The sequence below is a fragment of the Hemicordylus capensis genome, chromosome 6 (genome assembly GCF_027244095.1).
Source record: "Hemicordylus capensis ecotype Gifberg chromosome 6, rHemCap1.1.pri, whole genome shotgun sequence".
In the NCBI taxonomy this organism is placed as follows: Eukaryota; Metazoa; Chordata; class Lepidosauria; order Squamata; family Cordylidae; genus Hemicordylus; species Hemicordylus capensis.
Window position 1 is genome coordinate 119,245,354 of NC_069662.1, and position 17,952 is coordinate 119,263,305.

The 17,952-nt window shown below is 43.9% G+C and overlaps 1 protein-coding gene and 1 long non-coding RNA gene across 11 annotated transcripts in view; one reads left to right on the forward strand and one right to left on the reverse strand.

Moving 5' to 3' along the window:
* LOC128331999 (uncharacterized) overlaps positions 1 to 17,952 on the forward strand; it is a 62,197-nt gene that overhangs the window by 24,270 nt on the left and 19,975 nt on the right. The window contains exon 1 of one of the 2 annotated variants that reach the window (XR_008310501.1): positions 15,860 to 16,226. The exons of the other annotated variant lie outside the window; for it this stretch is intronic. This is a non-coding gene — a long non-coding RNA (uncharacterized LOC128331999). Of the gene's footprint in view, positions 1 to 15,859; positions 16,227 to 17,952 lie in introns of those variants that run through there. 2 annotated transcript variants of the gene reach the window in all.
* The window catches only part of GPNMB (glycoprotein nmb), a 46,303-nt gene that overhangs the window by 21,952 nt on the left and 6,399 nt on the right, over positions 1 to 17,952 (reverse strand). For 2 of the 9 annotated variants that reach the window (XR_008310500.1, XM_053266144.1), the window contains exon 1: positions 6,402 to 6,837. The exons of 1 other annotated variant lie outside the window; for it this stretch is intronic. Coding sequence is in view for 6 of the 8 variants with exons in the window: in XM_053266144.1 (XP_053122119.1) it covers positions 6,402 to 6,480 (79 nt within the window). In the remaining 2 variants the exon portion in view is untranslated. Of the gene's footprint in view, positions 1 to 86; positions 139 to 6,401; positions 6,842 to 9,561; positions 9,579 to 9,653; positions 9,699 to 17,952 lie in introns of those variants that run through there. 6 more of the 9 variants (XM_053266150.1, XM_053266143.1, XM_053266147.1 and 3 more) reach the window with 5 other exon arrangements.

A 17,952-nucleotide genomic window follows, 5' to 3' on the forward strand; every position in this document is an offset into this window, starting at 1 on the left:
CATTTATTAATCTCCAATTAAACTTATTAGGGGATGTTCCTGGCTGGTTGTGATTTAAATATATATTTCATGTCAAAACAAACAACCTGACAGCTTATTGCAACACTTTCTTGTTGCCTTCATCGTCGTCATCATCATCATCATCATCCTTTATTACAGCCATAGACCAGCATAAAAATACATGTTAAAAAATATGAGTAAATAAAAGTGGAAATAGAAGGTGGTTACATATATGATGATGCACTTTAACATTAAAAGAACTAATAATACTAAGAATTTATGAGGGTGATTACATGTTAAAAATACGAGTACTAAAAAAGCTAAAAGTACTAAAATACTAAAAATGAAAATGAATAAAATAATAATACTATTACTATTATGTTTAAAAGCCATAAAATGCATAAAAGACATTAAAAGGGGGACATAAAATAATAGAGTTTAAAACCCCATAATATAATAGAGCTATAAAAACCAGAATAAAAATTATATTGAGCGTTAAAACAAAACAAAAAAACCAGAATAAAAAGGGAGGCGTGAGCAATTACAGTGTCAAATCAGGGCTAAAAAGGCTCACAGCCCATCATCCACCGATGGATGCCGATCACAGCCATACAGTATCTGGCAACGCTATAAGTTATGGTAGGGTTAAGGTCAGAGAGTAGCAGGGAACTGTAGAACGGTCTTGGATGTCCCGGAAACTTGCTTGGAAGTGGAAGAATGGAAGAATGAGAGAGGCACGAATGTCTCTATAGAACGAGCAGTAGAGGAGAACATGCTCAGTTGTTTCGATCTGCTTTGTGCCACAGGGGCATAGATGGTCTGCAAATGGGATCCTTCTATAGCGCCCTTCTAGAACTGCTGAGGAGAGGCCATGGCAGAGAGCCAAGGTGAACACCTTTCTGTGGTCTGGGAACTCCAGTTGATTGAGATATGCTGCAGGAGAAGCAGAATATCTAAGCCCGTCACTGATATAAAATTTTGGGACACTGCTGAGATCAGTTTGGTGCTCAATGTCTGTCATGCGCTGCTCGATGGTTGCTTTTGCCTGATCATAGCCCACGCTGAGCAAGGTCAGTGGGGAGAGGCCCAGAGTAGCCATTTTGGCCTCAATTGTCTGTATCCAACTGGAATGGTAATCATCGTGTAGAGTTAAGGGGGCAAGGCCAATTGGGCAAGAGGATAATCTGAGCCAATAACAAAGAGTGGTCGCCCACACTCTAGCCTCAATCTTGATCAGGCCTATCGCTAGTCGCAGAGTGGCATTGGGGACACATCTTGGAAAACGGAGCACTACCCTCAGGAATTTGGATTGTATCCGTTCCAGAGTCGCAGGTACCTATTCCAATGTGAGGGCACAAATAAAAGCTCTTTAGGTGTTTTAGAGATGGTTGCTAATGAACAGATACCACAACTGACATTTATTAATGTTCTACATTATTTAACATGGATGTATATAGCAAGGTCGTTCATAGGGTTTAGGAATGTTGGCATATTATTTATTTATTATTACATTTCTATACCGCCCTATTCAAAGGCTCTGGGTGGTGTACAATGACAAAAACAACCAACCATTTAAAACAATCGGCTTAAAACAATATAAAATACATTTTAAAACAGCTTAAAACCATTTAAAAACAGTTTAAAACATTTAAGTTCAGTTCATATTGAGTGAGAGGTCCCTGGTTTCTAAAGAGTGGTTATATTTGTCTCTCAAAAGAAAGCAATGCAGTGACAACCTGATCCTATGCATGTTTACTCAGGGCTCCAAGTAGGTGTGCATAGGGTTGAAGCAAAAGTGATGGAACTGCTAGAGGCTATTTGGGCAATTTAAAATGCTTCAGGGTGTACTCAAAGTGCAGTACAGCCATTCCATGCTATTGTTACAGGTCATATTTCAGGAACAATAGCACAATGTGTGTGTCTCTTTGCACAAGATGACAATCTTGCTACCGTTCACCACTTTTAAAATAATCCCACCAGATGGGCAGTCCACCCTCCAGATGTACACTCAAGTTGTACAGCAGGGCAGCACTTAGCCCCCAAACAACTAAAAACGATCCTTTAAAACACTGGAACAAACATTTAAGAAAATGGAGAGGGGAGCTGTTAGAACAATTAAAGGGATGAGACTGTATGGGAGAGGGGCAAAAGGTGAGGGGAGTAGCATTGCTAACAAATAATTATATACATTAGGTGTCTCTGTGACACTCACGCAACTACATTCAGAACTACAATGGCAGTGGCAAATAGTGCAATACCTGGGAGATGTATCACATTTCCCCAGATATCAAATACAGCATCTCTCTGATGGCTCAGAAAATGAAGTGTCCTTGAAGCAGTTGTACTGCCTTGGGGGGAAACATGTGGACTGTGCACTCAGGGCCGGACTGGGGGCACTGAGAGGGCGATGGAATGTATGTGAGGAGGGTGCCAGGTTTTGAACAGAGTGGGTACTTAAGAGTGGAAGTATTCACTGCTGCCGAGTGTGGCGGGGTGCACCGGGAATATGCCCTGTTGCCCTGTGGGCCAGTTTGAGCCTGTGTGCACTACAAATCAAAGACTCATACACTTTGAACACATTTTAAGAGGGAGAGGTCCAAAAATATCCAGTCTCAGCCAGGGATGTATCAAGCTTGGGGTGAGCCTTGGGACAAAAAATGAAGATGGGCTCCTGCTCACCGCCTGCCTAGTTCTTGCCCACCCGCTACCTTCCTGGCCCCACTGCACAGATAACTCAGCCTGAGGCATGAGGTGGAAAGCAAAGAGAAAGCTGTCATGCAGCCAGCAAGCCCTCCCTCGCACCCCCCGGCTCAGCACGTCTCCTCCCCACCTTCCTTGTTCACTTGTAACTATGCCCTGGTCTCGGCCTCATCTCCTTTCTTTACAATGGAAATACTCATTATCTACTTCACAAAGTTTAGGATTTATGAAGAGTTTAGAAAACCTTTCACATCCTTGCCACATGGCTTTCTGAAGTTACTTTTCTTTCCCCCTTACTATCACAAGATTCAGGAAGACCCTCAGCTCTCCACATCATTATCCCACAGAGGGGAAATATTTCCTTAGTCACCCCCTCCCCCCGCCCATAATGTTAACAAAACACAAACATTTTCATGGCAAAAATGCATAATTCTAATAACTTTTCCTTTTTTTGTATTTACTGGCACCAAGGATCACCCCATACAATGTTAATCACATCATCTGACCCTTTGGATGAATGCCTAAGAAAAATTCCTTTAAATGGTTTGTTTATTTCTGTTGAAATGCAAGACTCTTCATAACGTGATCACACTTATGCCAGCCTTCGCAACACACCCTCTGTTACAGAAGGATGCCTCTTCCCCCCTCCCCTTCTGCTTTCTTCCCTTCTCTTTCTCTCTCCTTCTCTCCTTTCTTCTCTCTTCTCCCCGCAACCAGTGCCAAGAGGGGGAAGGGGGGGTCAAGGGGTGGGGTGGGGGGAAACTGGGAAAGGTGTTGTAAAAATACAAAATGTCAAAAAACATTGAAGAAGAAAGAAGAAGAAGAAGAAGAAGAAGGATGCCTGAGATCAATTTTCCTGTTATGAAAGAGCAGCACTAAACAAAAAACATGAACCAAAGTAAGTGTAAATTGCTACCAGTTGAAGAAACTCTTCATTCATCAAAACATCTAATTTAACAGTGTTATTTAGACTTTTGGCCCTATGCAATATATTCACAATTACACCCTTCAACTCCAAATCATTTTTACATGGAATAGTCACTGTCCCCCTGGTTCTTGACTTACAACCTCTATAATAACCTAATAATGTGGAATATTAGAATACCTGTAAGCAGGCAATTAATGGGTTGGAGAAAAATATGTTTAAATGCCTATTTTGAAGTAGGCATTATTTAACAACCTTTAATATAATTAAAAGAACAATCAAAGGTGGGGTAATTTGGGTGTGTGGTCCAACCCTTTCTGCCAGAACCATGGACCTGATCCAGGCTGCCTCTCAGAGCTGCTACTAGCTGTGGAGGAGAAACTTGGGGCCAATTTGAGTGATACTTGTTTCTAGCCCATGTAATTTAAAGGCGAGTGCAGCTCTCAGGATGTCAAGGAAAGATGTCACAATGGGTGTGCTCTCAGCATATCCCCCTTTTAATCATATGGGCAGGAAAATTATTGTTCCAACCAGTGCTTAGTGGATTAAATATGAAGGCTTTGGGGCATCTTAAGTGACACTTGTATGCTACAGAGCATCCATGCACAGCTTGCATGGATTCCCCAAATGGTGCATGTAGAGTATCCTGGGTTCTGTGCAACTGGCACACGCCAAAGGAGAAGTGGTACTTGCTGGAATACAAAATCACCATGCAAAATGGCCCCTTTTCTGGTTTCACATTAAAACATTGAACAAGAGGTGCAAATTGGTGCAATATGGATGAATCCTTAATCTCTTATCTGGACTCAATGAGCCACGGACTCAGTTCTGAACATGAGGAGTAGGGTTAAGGAGAGATTAGTGATTATCACTATTTTAGCCCTGATGTCCCATATAACTGATATGACTATGTCACTTGCATAGTGACCCCATTGATCCATGTCCTTTCGGGGATAATTCCATGTTGATGTATGTAACACTGTCCGAAAGCCTTAAAGGGGGAAAGAAAAAAGCTAAAGGAGATACAAATTTAGCACAGAAGAGGGCACTTGTTCCTTTCCCAACCTGCTATTTTTCACCCTGTGGGTTTTAGAGTTCGCATTTACCCTTGCAAATATTCATTGGGGGCAATTAGAATTTGAAAAGTGTGGACCCAGTGTTCAAATTACAGGGGGACTGTTGTCCCCTATTTCTTACTGTTTTTGAAGGCTAAAGGGGTATATTGTGGCTAAAACTGTGGAGAGTCCTAGGCTGGAGTGTGTGAATTTCATAAAGAGCCCTCACTTTTTCCCAACATTGGATGCACTGGTCACCACTTCTCAGTTCTAAATTGCTCCCTCCCCAAAATGGGCTTGCTAAAAAAAAAAAAAAAAAGGAGGGGGCTACAGCATACAGCATTCACTTATTTATTATACACATTTGTATAAATGCCTTCCACAATATACATGCCCAAGATGACACTGGATGATAGCAATAAAACTTATCAAAGATTCATTACATGAACAGATCAAGCTGGTCCATTAATATGTTCTTTGTAAAGAGTTCCCCTCACAGTTTCCCACTTCTAAAATAATAGTTTCCATCAAAAGATTAGTGAAGACATGATTTAGGATTGCCAGCTGACCACACACACAAAAAGAACTAGCCTGCTCTTGTGCCAGTAACAGTTTGGTATGAAGAAATAAATAGATTGAGCCTTTCACAATGTGAAGATAAACACTCTGTCACCTGCTGAAATCTGAATATAGTATTCTGCATAAAGGGGCCAGTTGTTGTTTTTTAGGTGGCAGCATTTTGATGAGCAAAGAACCAGCTCCCCTACATCATTCTGGGATTTTCACCTTTATCTGGCACAACCCCTGTAAAATTAATGCCTACGTAACAGGCAAAAATTCAAAAAGTGAAACTTTTCTCAGGACTGCATCATATAACAAACGAGATGCTGCTGCACCTGTTTAATTTTTGTTTGGCTTCTAACTATTAAAGTTTCTGGAGCCCTGCCAGGAGAAAAAAAGTAGCAACACTATTTTAAGAGATTAGGGTCATCTCTGCAACTAGCTATCAGAAGTCTCCACCAATCTCTTTCCATGGAATATTAATCCTCAGGGAATGAGAAAAGTATATAAATCTGGATTTCAGCTGTTTCCTAGCTCTGTGCAGTCACAGGTGCTATTTCAATACATATTTAGCAATGTGAAGTTTGAAGGAGCACTGAGAATACAGCTTGAGAAGGAAAGCTTATTTTCATACTGCATATACAGTCCACACACTTACTCTATATTAATTAATTAAGAGGCATGAATTCCCCTCTCTTTTCTGGTTCTATACTCAAAATCACTAATGCAGAACAGAATCTTCACGATCAATAAGTAGTCTCTAAAGAGTGGAAAAGCATTTGCCCTGTACCCATACTGAGTATGACAGGCTGCTTAAAGGACATTAAGGAGTAAGTAAATTAGATTATGTGATTTCAAACATGCATCTAGTAACATAACAATAGTTTGTGCAGCAAATTAGAGTTGTTCACTTCCTTACTGGCCCGTGCTCCTATGCCTTTAGTACTGTATATGCTTATTATTATTAATAATAATAATACTGTATATGCAGATCAAGCTATTGCTAACTTTTTCCCTTGCTGTGACAGGCTTCACCTGTTGGTTTCTGCAGCTTAAGCTGTTGTTAGGCACAGTTGCAGGCAGCTTTATCGGGTCAGTTGGCAGCCTTCCTGGAAATTCTTTTAGTGAGGGGATAAAGAGGAAGAGAATGAGGTACTCACGTCTGGTGGCGGCAGCAGGACAGATTCCTTCAGCTATGAGCAGGCATCCAAGGAGGAAGAGGAGGCAGACCTGTTTCATGATGTATATAAAACTGGACTCCCAAACTCCAGGGCTTGCCTAGGTTAACTTGCTATTTCTCCAGACCTCTTCAGAGTAGAACTAGGAATAATGCTTTCTTGCTGCTCTCCTCCCTCTGATTAAATTAAGGCCTTGGGGCTCATCATGTGATGGCATTAAGCAGAGATGCATGATTTTGTGTCTTCAGCTTGCCCCTTTTTTTCCACAGCTCATGTGCTTCTGACTCATTCCTCTCACTTTCAACATCCACTGGGATTTTTAATAGGTCTGCTTAGGCACACAGGTCTTCTGTGCCTCTGGCATTTCTGGAATAATTTTGCACCTTTCACAAGAGGGTGTAGATGTTTGTTTTACAACAAACATTGTTTGTCCAGTGGTTCAGGGATGGCCCACACCTGCATTCTCTGGGACTATTCCTACATTCTCTGGACAGAGTGCAGAGTTTAGTTGTTGCAGCTATTTAAGTAACATGCATGGAGATCACTGTAGATTCTAAGTTACTTAACTAGTTTATTGGTGGAGTGCATTTGAGATAGGAAAGACCTATCCTATCTATCAGCTACATAATGGAGAGATAGAGAGAGAGAGAGATGGATGTTTCCATCTTCTCTCTAGGAGGAAAGGAAGGGGACGGACTCACTACAGGAAGTACCTGAGGAGTCAAAGCAGGGGTCATAGAGCAGAGGAAAGCAGGGACAGGTAAGGAGACCCTCACTAGTAGGGATGTGCAAATAGGTTCGATGTTGAACCTGTTCGACATTGAACCTGTTTGGTTCCAACATTTGGGGTCAAACCAAACCATCCCCTGTTTGGTCTGACTCCAGACCGAACACCTCCCAACTGTTCGGGGGTTCACAGATTTTTTTAAAAAAAATTTACTTACCCCCTTCAGGGTTGTTATTGGAGGCGGCAGGGGGTTCCGCGGAGTTTCCCTCTCCCCCTGCCGGCCTGTTTTTATGCCACCACCAGCCATTCAGCTGGCTTTTGGGTCATGCAGAGGACAATTGCGCAGGGAGTGGCAGCCTCCAAAATGGCCATCGCGCCGGAGGGGGAAGGCCCAAACGGGCCGAAGAGCTGGTCGAACGGCCAGTGGCAGCATAAAGGGAGGCCGGTGGGGGGAGGGAGAACCTCTGCAGACCACCAACCCCTCTGCTTCCAACAACTCCCCCAAAGGGGGTAAGTTTAAAAAAATGGTTTTAAAAAAAATATATAATTGTTTGTGGAACACACACACACCCCCAACTGAACCGGGGAGGGTTCGAGGGGGTGCCGGACCGAACTGGCCCGGTCCGGTTCGGGTCCAGTCTGGACTTGTACCGAACTGGACGAGCTGGTTCCTTACACACCCCTACTAACTAGCTACCTCTTCTCCCAATGCCCCTAGTGGTCATTAGGATAGTTGGTGCAAAAGGTTGATGCACTGGAACTCCATCTCCAACAATCGCCCCAGGCTCTTCTATAGGCAATAAGAGAGTATGACTGCACTCTTCACTGCTTTCTATATGCAAAATTTTTATGTCCAGGTAGTGTACTGAATTACATTCATCAAACAATTCAAACAAGATAATTACAAAAGTTCCCATGCATGCTATTGTCTGTGTGCTCACACACACACCAAGATTTATATCTATATCAGGCCTGCACCACATAAGGCCCGGGGACCAGATACGGCTCACAGGGCCTATTTTACTGACCCCCAGGTATCCTGCAGCAACACAGGAGCTGGAAACTGCCTTATAATGCCATCCTATGCCTGTTTTCTCATAAATATGTTCCATGGTGTTCCCAACAAGGCTTACTCCCATGTATGCATGCCTAGGATTGCAGCCTGGAAGCAACGACAGTTTAGGGAGAGTAGAAGACTTGGCATTTGTTTGGGGCTGACTGATTGGGCAGGGACAGGTCCTATTTTCTAGCAACTATCCTTGGTTGAAACTATGAGTCCATTGACAGAGGAAATAGATCCACAAGTAACTAATAATATTTTTAATCTTAATGTAATGTGCCAAAAATTTAACTCGGCCCCTGCACACCAAGTTGTGGATGGTTCCAGCCCACTAGGACTTTTGAGTTGTGCATCCCGGATCTATATAATTTGAAGACTTGTCACATGATACATTCCAGAAGGGTAGCCACATTATTCTCTTGCAGCAAAAATGTATATGTCGTCAAGTGATAGGTTGTTATCAAAGAAATATAGCCAAATCGCCAAAGAACATGAAATTAGTTCTGTGTCCCTAAGGAGAGTTTAGTTGTTGATGCTGTTGTTTAATCAAAGAACAGCCCCTTGTATCACATGACAACTTGCTTTTGAAAATGAGGTATATTTCAAAAGCAGTTTAATGTGTCATGAGAAGTCAGCTGCTCCAAAGGGAAAAAAGTAAAAAATGCAATTGGACCATACAAGCTTCTTAGATGAAGCTAAGAATTCTGTGAGTCTAAGGACCAAACTAGACATGATGTGGTAGACCTGTGACTGGATCTCCCCAATGCTTTTTGTTTACTTCAAAGCTGACATTCTTGGGAATGGGGAACTGCTACTTTGATCAGGAAAGTGGCACAGGATTAGGTGGGTTTAGCCCAGGCCTGCTCAGCTTAGGCCCCTCAACTGTTTTTGAACTACTACTCCCATAATCCCCAGCCACAGTGGCCAATAGTCAGGAATTATGGGAGTTGTAGGCCAACATCTGCAGGAGGGCTGAAGTTGAGCATCCCTGGTTTAGCCCTTCCCTCTGCTCTGAACAACTGAAGTCCACCCCCACCCCCCAGTAGCTACTATTAACGCTGCTGTGGGAAAAGGCCGATATATGCATCTTCCTGCCCCAGTGGTGCTAATAGCAGCTTCAAGGTGGTAATTTTCAGGGCCCTTTTATGAGGTGAAATGAGGCAGTTGCTTCAAGAAATAGATTATTGGGGTGCCCCTCTTCTTTTAAAATGGGGGAAAGGAGGAGGAGGGGTATGCACGAGGGGTGGCATTTGGCATCGTGCCTCAGGTGCACAGAGGCCTCGGGTCATCACTGCTGGTTTCGATCAAGGCAGCCCCACATAGGTACGGTAATGAATGGTTTTCAGTTCATTTACCTTATTAACAAAACTTGCTGGACATTTTCAAGCTTATTCAGAAAACGGGTCAGATTCCTCGTAGAAAATACTGTCTCTCTGAAGACACCCACCTGCACACATGGTCTCACCCAGCCCACTTCCCAGCCAGGGAGGAAGCTAAGAAGTTGGTCCGACTCCTGAGAGGCTACAGAAGTCTCTTCCCTCCCTGGCTGTACTAACTTCTGCTGTTTGTTCTGAGGTACTGAGTGACTGAGACGTCTTTAAACAATGGAGGTCTTCCAAAATAATCAATTCAAGCTATAGAACCATAATATACTACAACTGTATTGTCTACCTTGCTGTAAAGTTCCATTCTGGTGGATGGGGGAGCAAAAGGGGAGCAGGAAATATTTGGTAGGAAGCACCTATTATTACCCTTGGGGTCATCCCTGTATATTAAGACACTCCAGTCATAGTATCCATTCTGTGCTCATCTCTGTCTACTTGTAAACCAAAGGATACAAAACTGAGCTACTTAGCCATTTTCCGCTCTTGGATATTAAATGTGATATTAAGTTGTTAATTACATGGCTGTAATATGTGTAGCTAGCTTGTCTTGCCATTTTCTGCTCTTGAATGTTAGATGCAATATTAAATGGTTAATTACATGGTTATAATAAGTGTAGCTAGATTGCCTTCATGGCTTCCAGTTTTACTTGCTGAGCAAGGAGCCACAATCCATTCACTTGTCAAAACACATAATGACCATGTAAGTACTCCCATGTGTCATAGGATCTCACGTGCTTCACTCTTGACATCTGTTCAGCCATCCTGGTGCTTTTGAGACTGAAAAATGATAGCAAGCTTAACTTCTAGTTAAGGCTTATATCTTGAAGTATTTTGATCGGTAGAGGAATCAAATAAAGGTTTAATTGTTTAGTCAGTAAGGGCCAACTTTATTTATTAATTTATTGTGATTAGACCCCATTTCCCAGCCAGAATTGATTCCTTAAATGGCGTCTAATTGAACTCTATGAAAAGGTACAATATATTAGAAATATATAGTAGGGCTGGATGAAGCAGGAGCTGCAAAGGCAGGTGGGGCTCCGCTGTTGGGTGCGGAGACGTTGGGTGCCCAGGGTCAAGGTGCCCCAAGAGACAGAGCATTCTGGGTGGGGCGAGTGGGGGCAGGCTGTCAGTGGCCCTTGGAAACTGGCAGCCCAGAAATATTTGTTCACCACTCAATTATCCCCAGAGGTGCACCTAGGTAATTTTGGAAGCTGGACCTAAAGGCCTTTGGAGGCCTCTCGCTGCAAGTTAAGGATCATTTTTTAACACATAGGTTCTTGAAGACACAAACCAGACCACCCAGGGCAGATTAAAGAGGATTTGGGGGGCCCCAGGGGATGTGGAGGCCCTGGACCTTGGCCTCAAAGTCCAGGGGTAAGAGCACTTCTGATTATACCTACATGGCTGCCATGCCCCTGATGTCGGTGCCCCTTGGCTGTCAGTGGAGGACAGCCACAGTCCCTAGGATGTCATGGGAGGATGGCTGTCAAAGGGACCGTCCCTTGGGTGTCATGGGACTATGGGGACTGTGGCCCCCACAGTCCCTTGGCTGTGGGCACAGGCTGTCGGTGGCCCTTTGAAACTGGCAGCCCAGAAATATTTGTTCCCCTCTGCCTCACTCAGTTATACCTGCATAGCTGTCTGCAACCTTGAAAATGACTGTCCACATGCCCTGACACCGGCAGGGCATGTCACCTCCTAACATGTCAGCATCGGGGGCATGGCCAGAATCGGAGCTTGGACATAAAGCCCGTCAGCCTCTCCCAGCAAGTGAGTGCTTCTTTACCGGGTGGGTGCCCAAGAGGCAAAGGGGGTGATCTGCTCCATGCCCCTGTACAAACCCTGGAAAACATGTGTGCGCATGATATTGTTTTGCTCCTGTGTCTTTTCAAAAAAAAAAAAGTTTCAACACTTCCTAAAGGAAGAAGAAATAGTTGGCTCCATGTGAACTCATGATGTCTGTGTGCAGAAAGTTATGAGACTTGTCTTTGCTAAATTAGAGGAAATGCCGTCAGCAGATATGCTGGTAGATCAAGCTCTGTTGTGCAAATCTGGGGGATGTTTTAACCCAAATAGCACAATGCATGCTGCTGCAGGTGTTTAAAACTAATATTTGCTATTGTTTGGGAAAGTATTTAAAAGAGAATTCCATCTTAGATGGTGTGCACAGTCATAGCAGCAGAATCTTGGAAGAGATGTTCCATCCTGTGTGTGAGATAAAGAGAATGCCTTTTTAAAGATTTCCAGGTAACCCATGATTTTTGTAGCTACTTGTAATAAAAATAGTACAATGTTTTGTTTTGTTTTTAAATCCGCCAGATGCATCAGGGGTTGTCTTTTAAATTGATCATTGTTTTTAATTGATTAATAAAACTGACTGACTAAATATAGCAGTCCTACCCATTATGATTAATAGAACCCTCCATCCATGTGAATGATCTTATTGATGGAAGCATAAACTCTGTAGAGGTGTGTGATTATAACCAAAATGGAGTGACACCATCCATATTTGTTTGCATAATGCCTAACACATCAGTGATTCGTGATAGGAATGCTTTCAATCGGGGCCAACCCAGGCCCCCACCCGCCATCCTGCACATGAGATAGCTCAGCAAGCCACTCCTCTACCAACTGCCTTCCACCCCTTCTCCCTAGGAACATAGGAAGCTGCCATAAACTGAGTCAGACCATTGGTCCATCTAGCTTAGTATTGTCTTCACAGACTGGCAGCAGCTTCTCCAAGGTTGCAGGCAGGAATCTCCCTCAGCCCTTTCTTGGAGATGCCAGGGAGGAAATGTGGGACCTTCTGCTCTTCCCAGAGCTGCTCCATCCCCTAAGGGGAATATCTTCCAGTGCTCACACTTCTAGTCTTCCTTTCATATGCAACAAGGGCTGACCCTGCTTAACTAAGGGGACAAGTCATGCTTGCTACCACAAAAAAGCATGCTACTCTTCCCACCCATCCCCATCCTGGTGGGTCTCCTCCCATACCACCCCCAACCTGCCTGGTCCTTCTCTTCCCACTTCCCAGCTTGTTTGTAATGTCTCTTTTCACCCTCCCAACCCCAGCAGGCTTGGGCCTTCTTTATTGCTGCTACACCTGATGTGCCTTTCCCTTCCCACCCCACCTTCTTAGCATGTCCAGCTAGGACTCTTCTCCTTCACACACTTCCACTTCTGTGCCCAGCTTTTGGCTTTTCAAAAGTCACAGGAAGAAAAGAGGATGAAGGGAGTGAGGGCAACAATCGTTGGCATGCCACTGTTGAGTTAGATTTGTGGGTGACAGACTAGCCAAGGCAACCAGAGGTGGCAGACTGGTAGAAGCTACTGCTAGGCAACATACTATCTTTGCCAGTCTGATGCCTGGGGCTTTTGCCTCACCTAGCCTCATTAGCGGACTGGCCGTACTTCTTGTCTAATACTGTTCTGCCTCTAAGCCAGAAGTGTAGATGATTGAGGCTTGGAGACTACACAGTTTCCTGCAAAGCCTGGTTTGCCTTCTGGAGCCTCAATCATCCTTGCAGAACCTCTTCTAATCCTTTCCAATATGCCTTCATCCTTCTTGAACTCTGGTACTAAGAACTGAACACAGAATTCTGAATGTGGAGTGCTGAGGAGAAAATAGTACTATTACTTCACTCTTCTAGGAAACACCAGTCCTGTTTCTATACCCTAAATATCAATTGTGAATCCACATCTGTATAATTATTTCACTAAGCCAACCAGAAATGAATGGGGATGTGTGGACGCGTGGAGATGTTTGGTGGGTGGAAATGCGGCGGTGGAGGCAGGCCCAGGTCCGTTCTCCGGGGAGGGGATAAAGGGGGGGGCAGAAGTGGGTGGCGGAGAGGCAGCGGCGAGCAGGGGGAGGTGGCAGCATGCAGGGGGAGGCGGTGGCAGCAGTGGTGGTGAGGAAAGGCGGCTAGGCCAGGCCTGGGCCAGCTGCGGTGAGGGTCTGGGCCAGCCATAGTTAGGCAGTGGCTTGGCCACCAGGAAGAGGCGGAGGATGGCGGAGGCCTGGCAGGGGTGAGAGAAGTCAGCGGAGCTGCGCCTAAGAGGAGCCCGGACTGCCGTGGTGAGGAAGCGGCCGTGGTGGGTCCGGGCCGGCTGTGGTGAAGCGGCGGCTGGGCCACCAGGAAGAGGCAGAGGGTGGCGGAGGCCCCTGCGGGGGTGAGAGGAGGCGGGCAGAGGAGGCGGGCAGCGTAACCACACCTGGAAGGAGTCCAGGTGGGTGCTGGAGCCACACTGCACCCGGCCGGCGGAGAAGGAAAGCGTGCTAGCGGTGTAGACTTGGACAGAAGATTGGTGGGAGGACAGGCGAGACTGGGGCAGAATGTGGTGGGGGAGGGAACCCCAAAGAGCGCACAGATGCTGTATGCGGGGTCGGCTAGTTTTGTTCTGTTCCCTACAGTCCCTGGATTTTGGATGTGTTGCAGCCCAGCATGTTGGCCCTCGTCTTCTATTAATTTGATTCCTCTCAATACCACAGATTGGTTTGCTTGTTGGATATCTCCAGTGTTTATTGGAATGATGGTACATGGGCTGCATAGAATGTTTGATAAAGTGCATAGATGATTCTGTGTGTTTTAATGGGTCTGTTTTGTAAATACTAGACAGCTGCCTATTGTCCAGGAAATTAGAGAATTCTTAAAATGGAAGTGCTTTAATCAGAATTTGTAGTACATTTCCTAGGAAAATGGAAATAAATCTACTCTTCATTTAGAAGAGACAAGTATCTTAAATTGCCATTTTCTGCGATTAATACTGCATTTGAACACTTACCTATTCATAGCGATCCAGTATGTAGAGAGGAGAGCTGGCCTTGTGGTAGCAAGCATGACTTGTCTCCTTAGCTAAGCAGGATCCACTCTGGTTGCATATGAATGAGAGACTAGAAGTGTGAGCACTGTAAGAAATTCCCCTCAGGGGGTGGAGCCACTCTGGGTAGAGCATCTAGGTTACAGGTTCCCTCCCTGGCTTCTCCAAGATAGGGCTGAGAGAGATTCCTGTCTGCAGTCTTGGAGAAGCTGCTGCCAGTCTGTGAAGACAATACTGAGCTAGATAGACCAATGGTCTGACTCAGTATATGGCAGCTTCCTATGTTCGATAAGGCAATAACATTATTTTCAATCTATTAAACCGATCTTACAGTATGAGAAGCAAGACTCATCTGACCCTCTTTTACATAAATTATCTTTAATGTTTGACCACATATATTGTATCTCTGTTCCCAAAGCTAAGCAAGAATGAAAAAGACTGTGTGTCTGGGGCACTGAGAGTATTCTATATAATCAGAAGCAATCTAATTACCTTGAACACATGACAGAGCAGATGCTGGAACCACATTTCATGTGATCTGCAAGACTAAAGCAAAAGAGGGATGTGGCTAACCTGCTGACAGGAAAGTATTGTGTTTACTGAGCAATAAAATTCATTCACTATTTATTATTACATCTCTCTAGTAACCCTTTTAAAGAAAACCTTAGCAATACAAACTGTTGATTTCTCCATTGTCTATTTTAGATTGTGAGTTCCTTGACTCCCCCGCACACCTCCAAACCCACTGCAAGTTAAGCATCATCCCCTGCCTACACACACACACACACACCATTTGCAGTATTTTTAACACGTGGGTTCTTGAATGCACAAACAGCAACTGAACTCACAAGAATGTAAGAATATAAAACAGGTATATTTATGCAAGTATGCATTAGCAGAAACATTCAAACACACAACATATTCCCATCCCCCATATTTTCAACCACTCCCCCTCTGTCTCTAAAGTACTCAGCCAGGTCACAATTGCACTTGGACACACAGCACAGCACTCAGCCGCCACACCAGCCAGGACAGACAGAAGAGGATTGGGGGGCTCCCAGGGCATGTGGACTGGAGGCCCTGGACTTTGGTCCCGAAGTCCGGGGGTAAGAGTACCTCTGCTCATGCTCCAAAACTTCCTCACCTTCTGTGATATTTTAGAAAATTCAGATCTGACACACTCAATTTCCCTTACAGAAAACCTCCACTTTAGAAGTTTAATTACTTTTTATTACCCCAGTTACCCTAAAAATAAGTATTAAGGTTTTCAAGGGATGGTCAGCCCCTGGAAGGCAGTTTAACTGTTCTGTGTTTCAGATTCCTGCCTCCTGACCTTTTCACAATGCGACATCTGCTGGCCATCTAAGAAACTGCATCACTAATGCACCAAACCTCAGTTAAAAATACAGCTGTCTACAAATGGGGGGGTGGGGGGTGGGGACAGGGACCACCATAACACTTACAACTGTCACCAACTGTCAAAGGGAATGCAGGGAAGAAAGAAGCCATGGAAAAGTGGAGGTGGAAAGAAGAATGGAGAGATGGAAGGCCAGAAAAAAAAGTGTGAAAGAGGACTTCTCCAGGCACAAAGAAAGAGAAAGATGAGAGGGAGGGAGGGAAAAAAGAGTAACATAAGTGAAGAAAGATAGAGGTGCCACAGAAAACCAACAACTTCCTTGTCATTCCAGCTGTCAAAAATGACTGGAGGAAGAAATAATTCTCCAAGAATCTCTGAAGGAAGGGAAGGAAGGAAGGAAGGAAGGAAGGAAGGAAGGAAGGAAGGAAGGAAGGAAGGGGAGACTCACATAACCAGAGAGGTTGGTAGCTGATGCATAAAACCAATAATGGTCCTGTGTCATTTTGCCCATAATTTTTAATGTACCTTCAGATAATAATAATAATAATAATAATAATAATAATAATAATAATAATATAATATCATCATCCCAGGTCCCTGGGAAGGACTCGATGTCTGGATAAAACAAACCAGTCAATAACACCTGTCTGACTGTGTAAACAAGAAATAATAATAATTATAATATAATATAATATAATATAATATAATATAATATAATATAATCCCCCAGTGAGGCACTACCTTGGCGTGGTTGTGGGGCTTGCGTGCTCTGAGGAAGGTGAGAGCTATGCCAGAGGTCCAACCATACAAGACAGGTCTCACCAGAGGAGCCAAAGAGAAACAAATCTAAGTGTTGCATGGATTGAGTACAAGAAAGCCTTCGATTCATTGCCTCACACATGGATACTAAAATGTTTAGAAACAACTGGTGTCAGCAAAAACATTCAGATATTTATAGAAAAAGCAATGAGCATGTGGAGTACACAGCTAACAATCAATGGCGAGACACTTGGACAGGTTAGCATTAGAAGAGGTATTTTCCAAGGGGACTCACTATCCCCTCTGTTGTTTGTAATCGCCACGACTCCACTTTCACAAATACTAAACAAAACAGGCCTCGGATACCAAACATCTAAAACATCAAGTCAAACCAACCATCTGCTGTACATGGACGATATGAAGTTGTATGGAAAGTCCCAGTCAGAAATCAAATCACTGCTAAACACTGTCCGTATATTCAGTAGTGATATAGCAATGGAGTTTGGATTAGACAAGTGTGCTGCATTAATAATGAACAGAGGAAAAATAACAAAAACAGAACGAATAGAACTGGCCAAAGGGAGCAAGATCAAGAACCTAGAAGAGAAAGAACATTACAAATACTTGGGCATTCTCCAGGCTGATAACATTGCACACACTGAATGAAGTTAAAAGAAAAATTGGAAGTGAATACATCAGGAGAGTTAGAAAAATCCTCAAGTCCAAACTCAATGGCGGGAACACCATACAAGCCATAAACACCTGGGCTATACCTGTTATCAGATACACTGCAGGAATAATAGACTAGACCCAGGCAGAGCTAGAGATGCTAGATCATAAGTCCAGGAAAATCATGATGATTAATCATGCTCTGCACCCCTACAGTGATGTAGATAGGCTATACCTCCCTCGCAGCTCAGGTGGAAGAGGAATGCTACAAGTCCATCAAACAGTAGAGGAGGAGAAAAGAGGCTTTGAAGAATATATCAAGGACAGTGAAGAAGATGCACTTCAAATGGTCAATAACGTGAAACTATTCAACACCAATGAAACAAAGCAGGCCTACAAGAAAGAAGAAGTCAAGAACTGAGCAGAAAAAATGGAAAAAGAAGCCACTGCATGGCCAATATTTACACAATATAAGTGGAAAATCAGACATCATCAAGACCTGGCAATGGCTTAAGAATGGCAACTTGAAGAAAGAAACAGAGGGCTTAATACTGGCTGCACAGGAACAGGCACTAAGAACAAATGCAATAAGAGCCAAAGTTGAAAAATCCACAACAAACAGCAAGTGCCGCCTTTGTAAAGATGCAGATGAAACCATGGACCACCTAATCAGTTGTTGTAAGAAGATCGCACAGACTGACTACAAACAAAGGCATGACAAAGTAGCAGGGATGATACACTGGAACATCTGCAAAAAA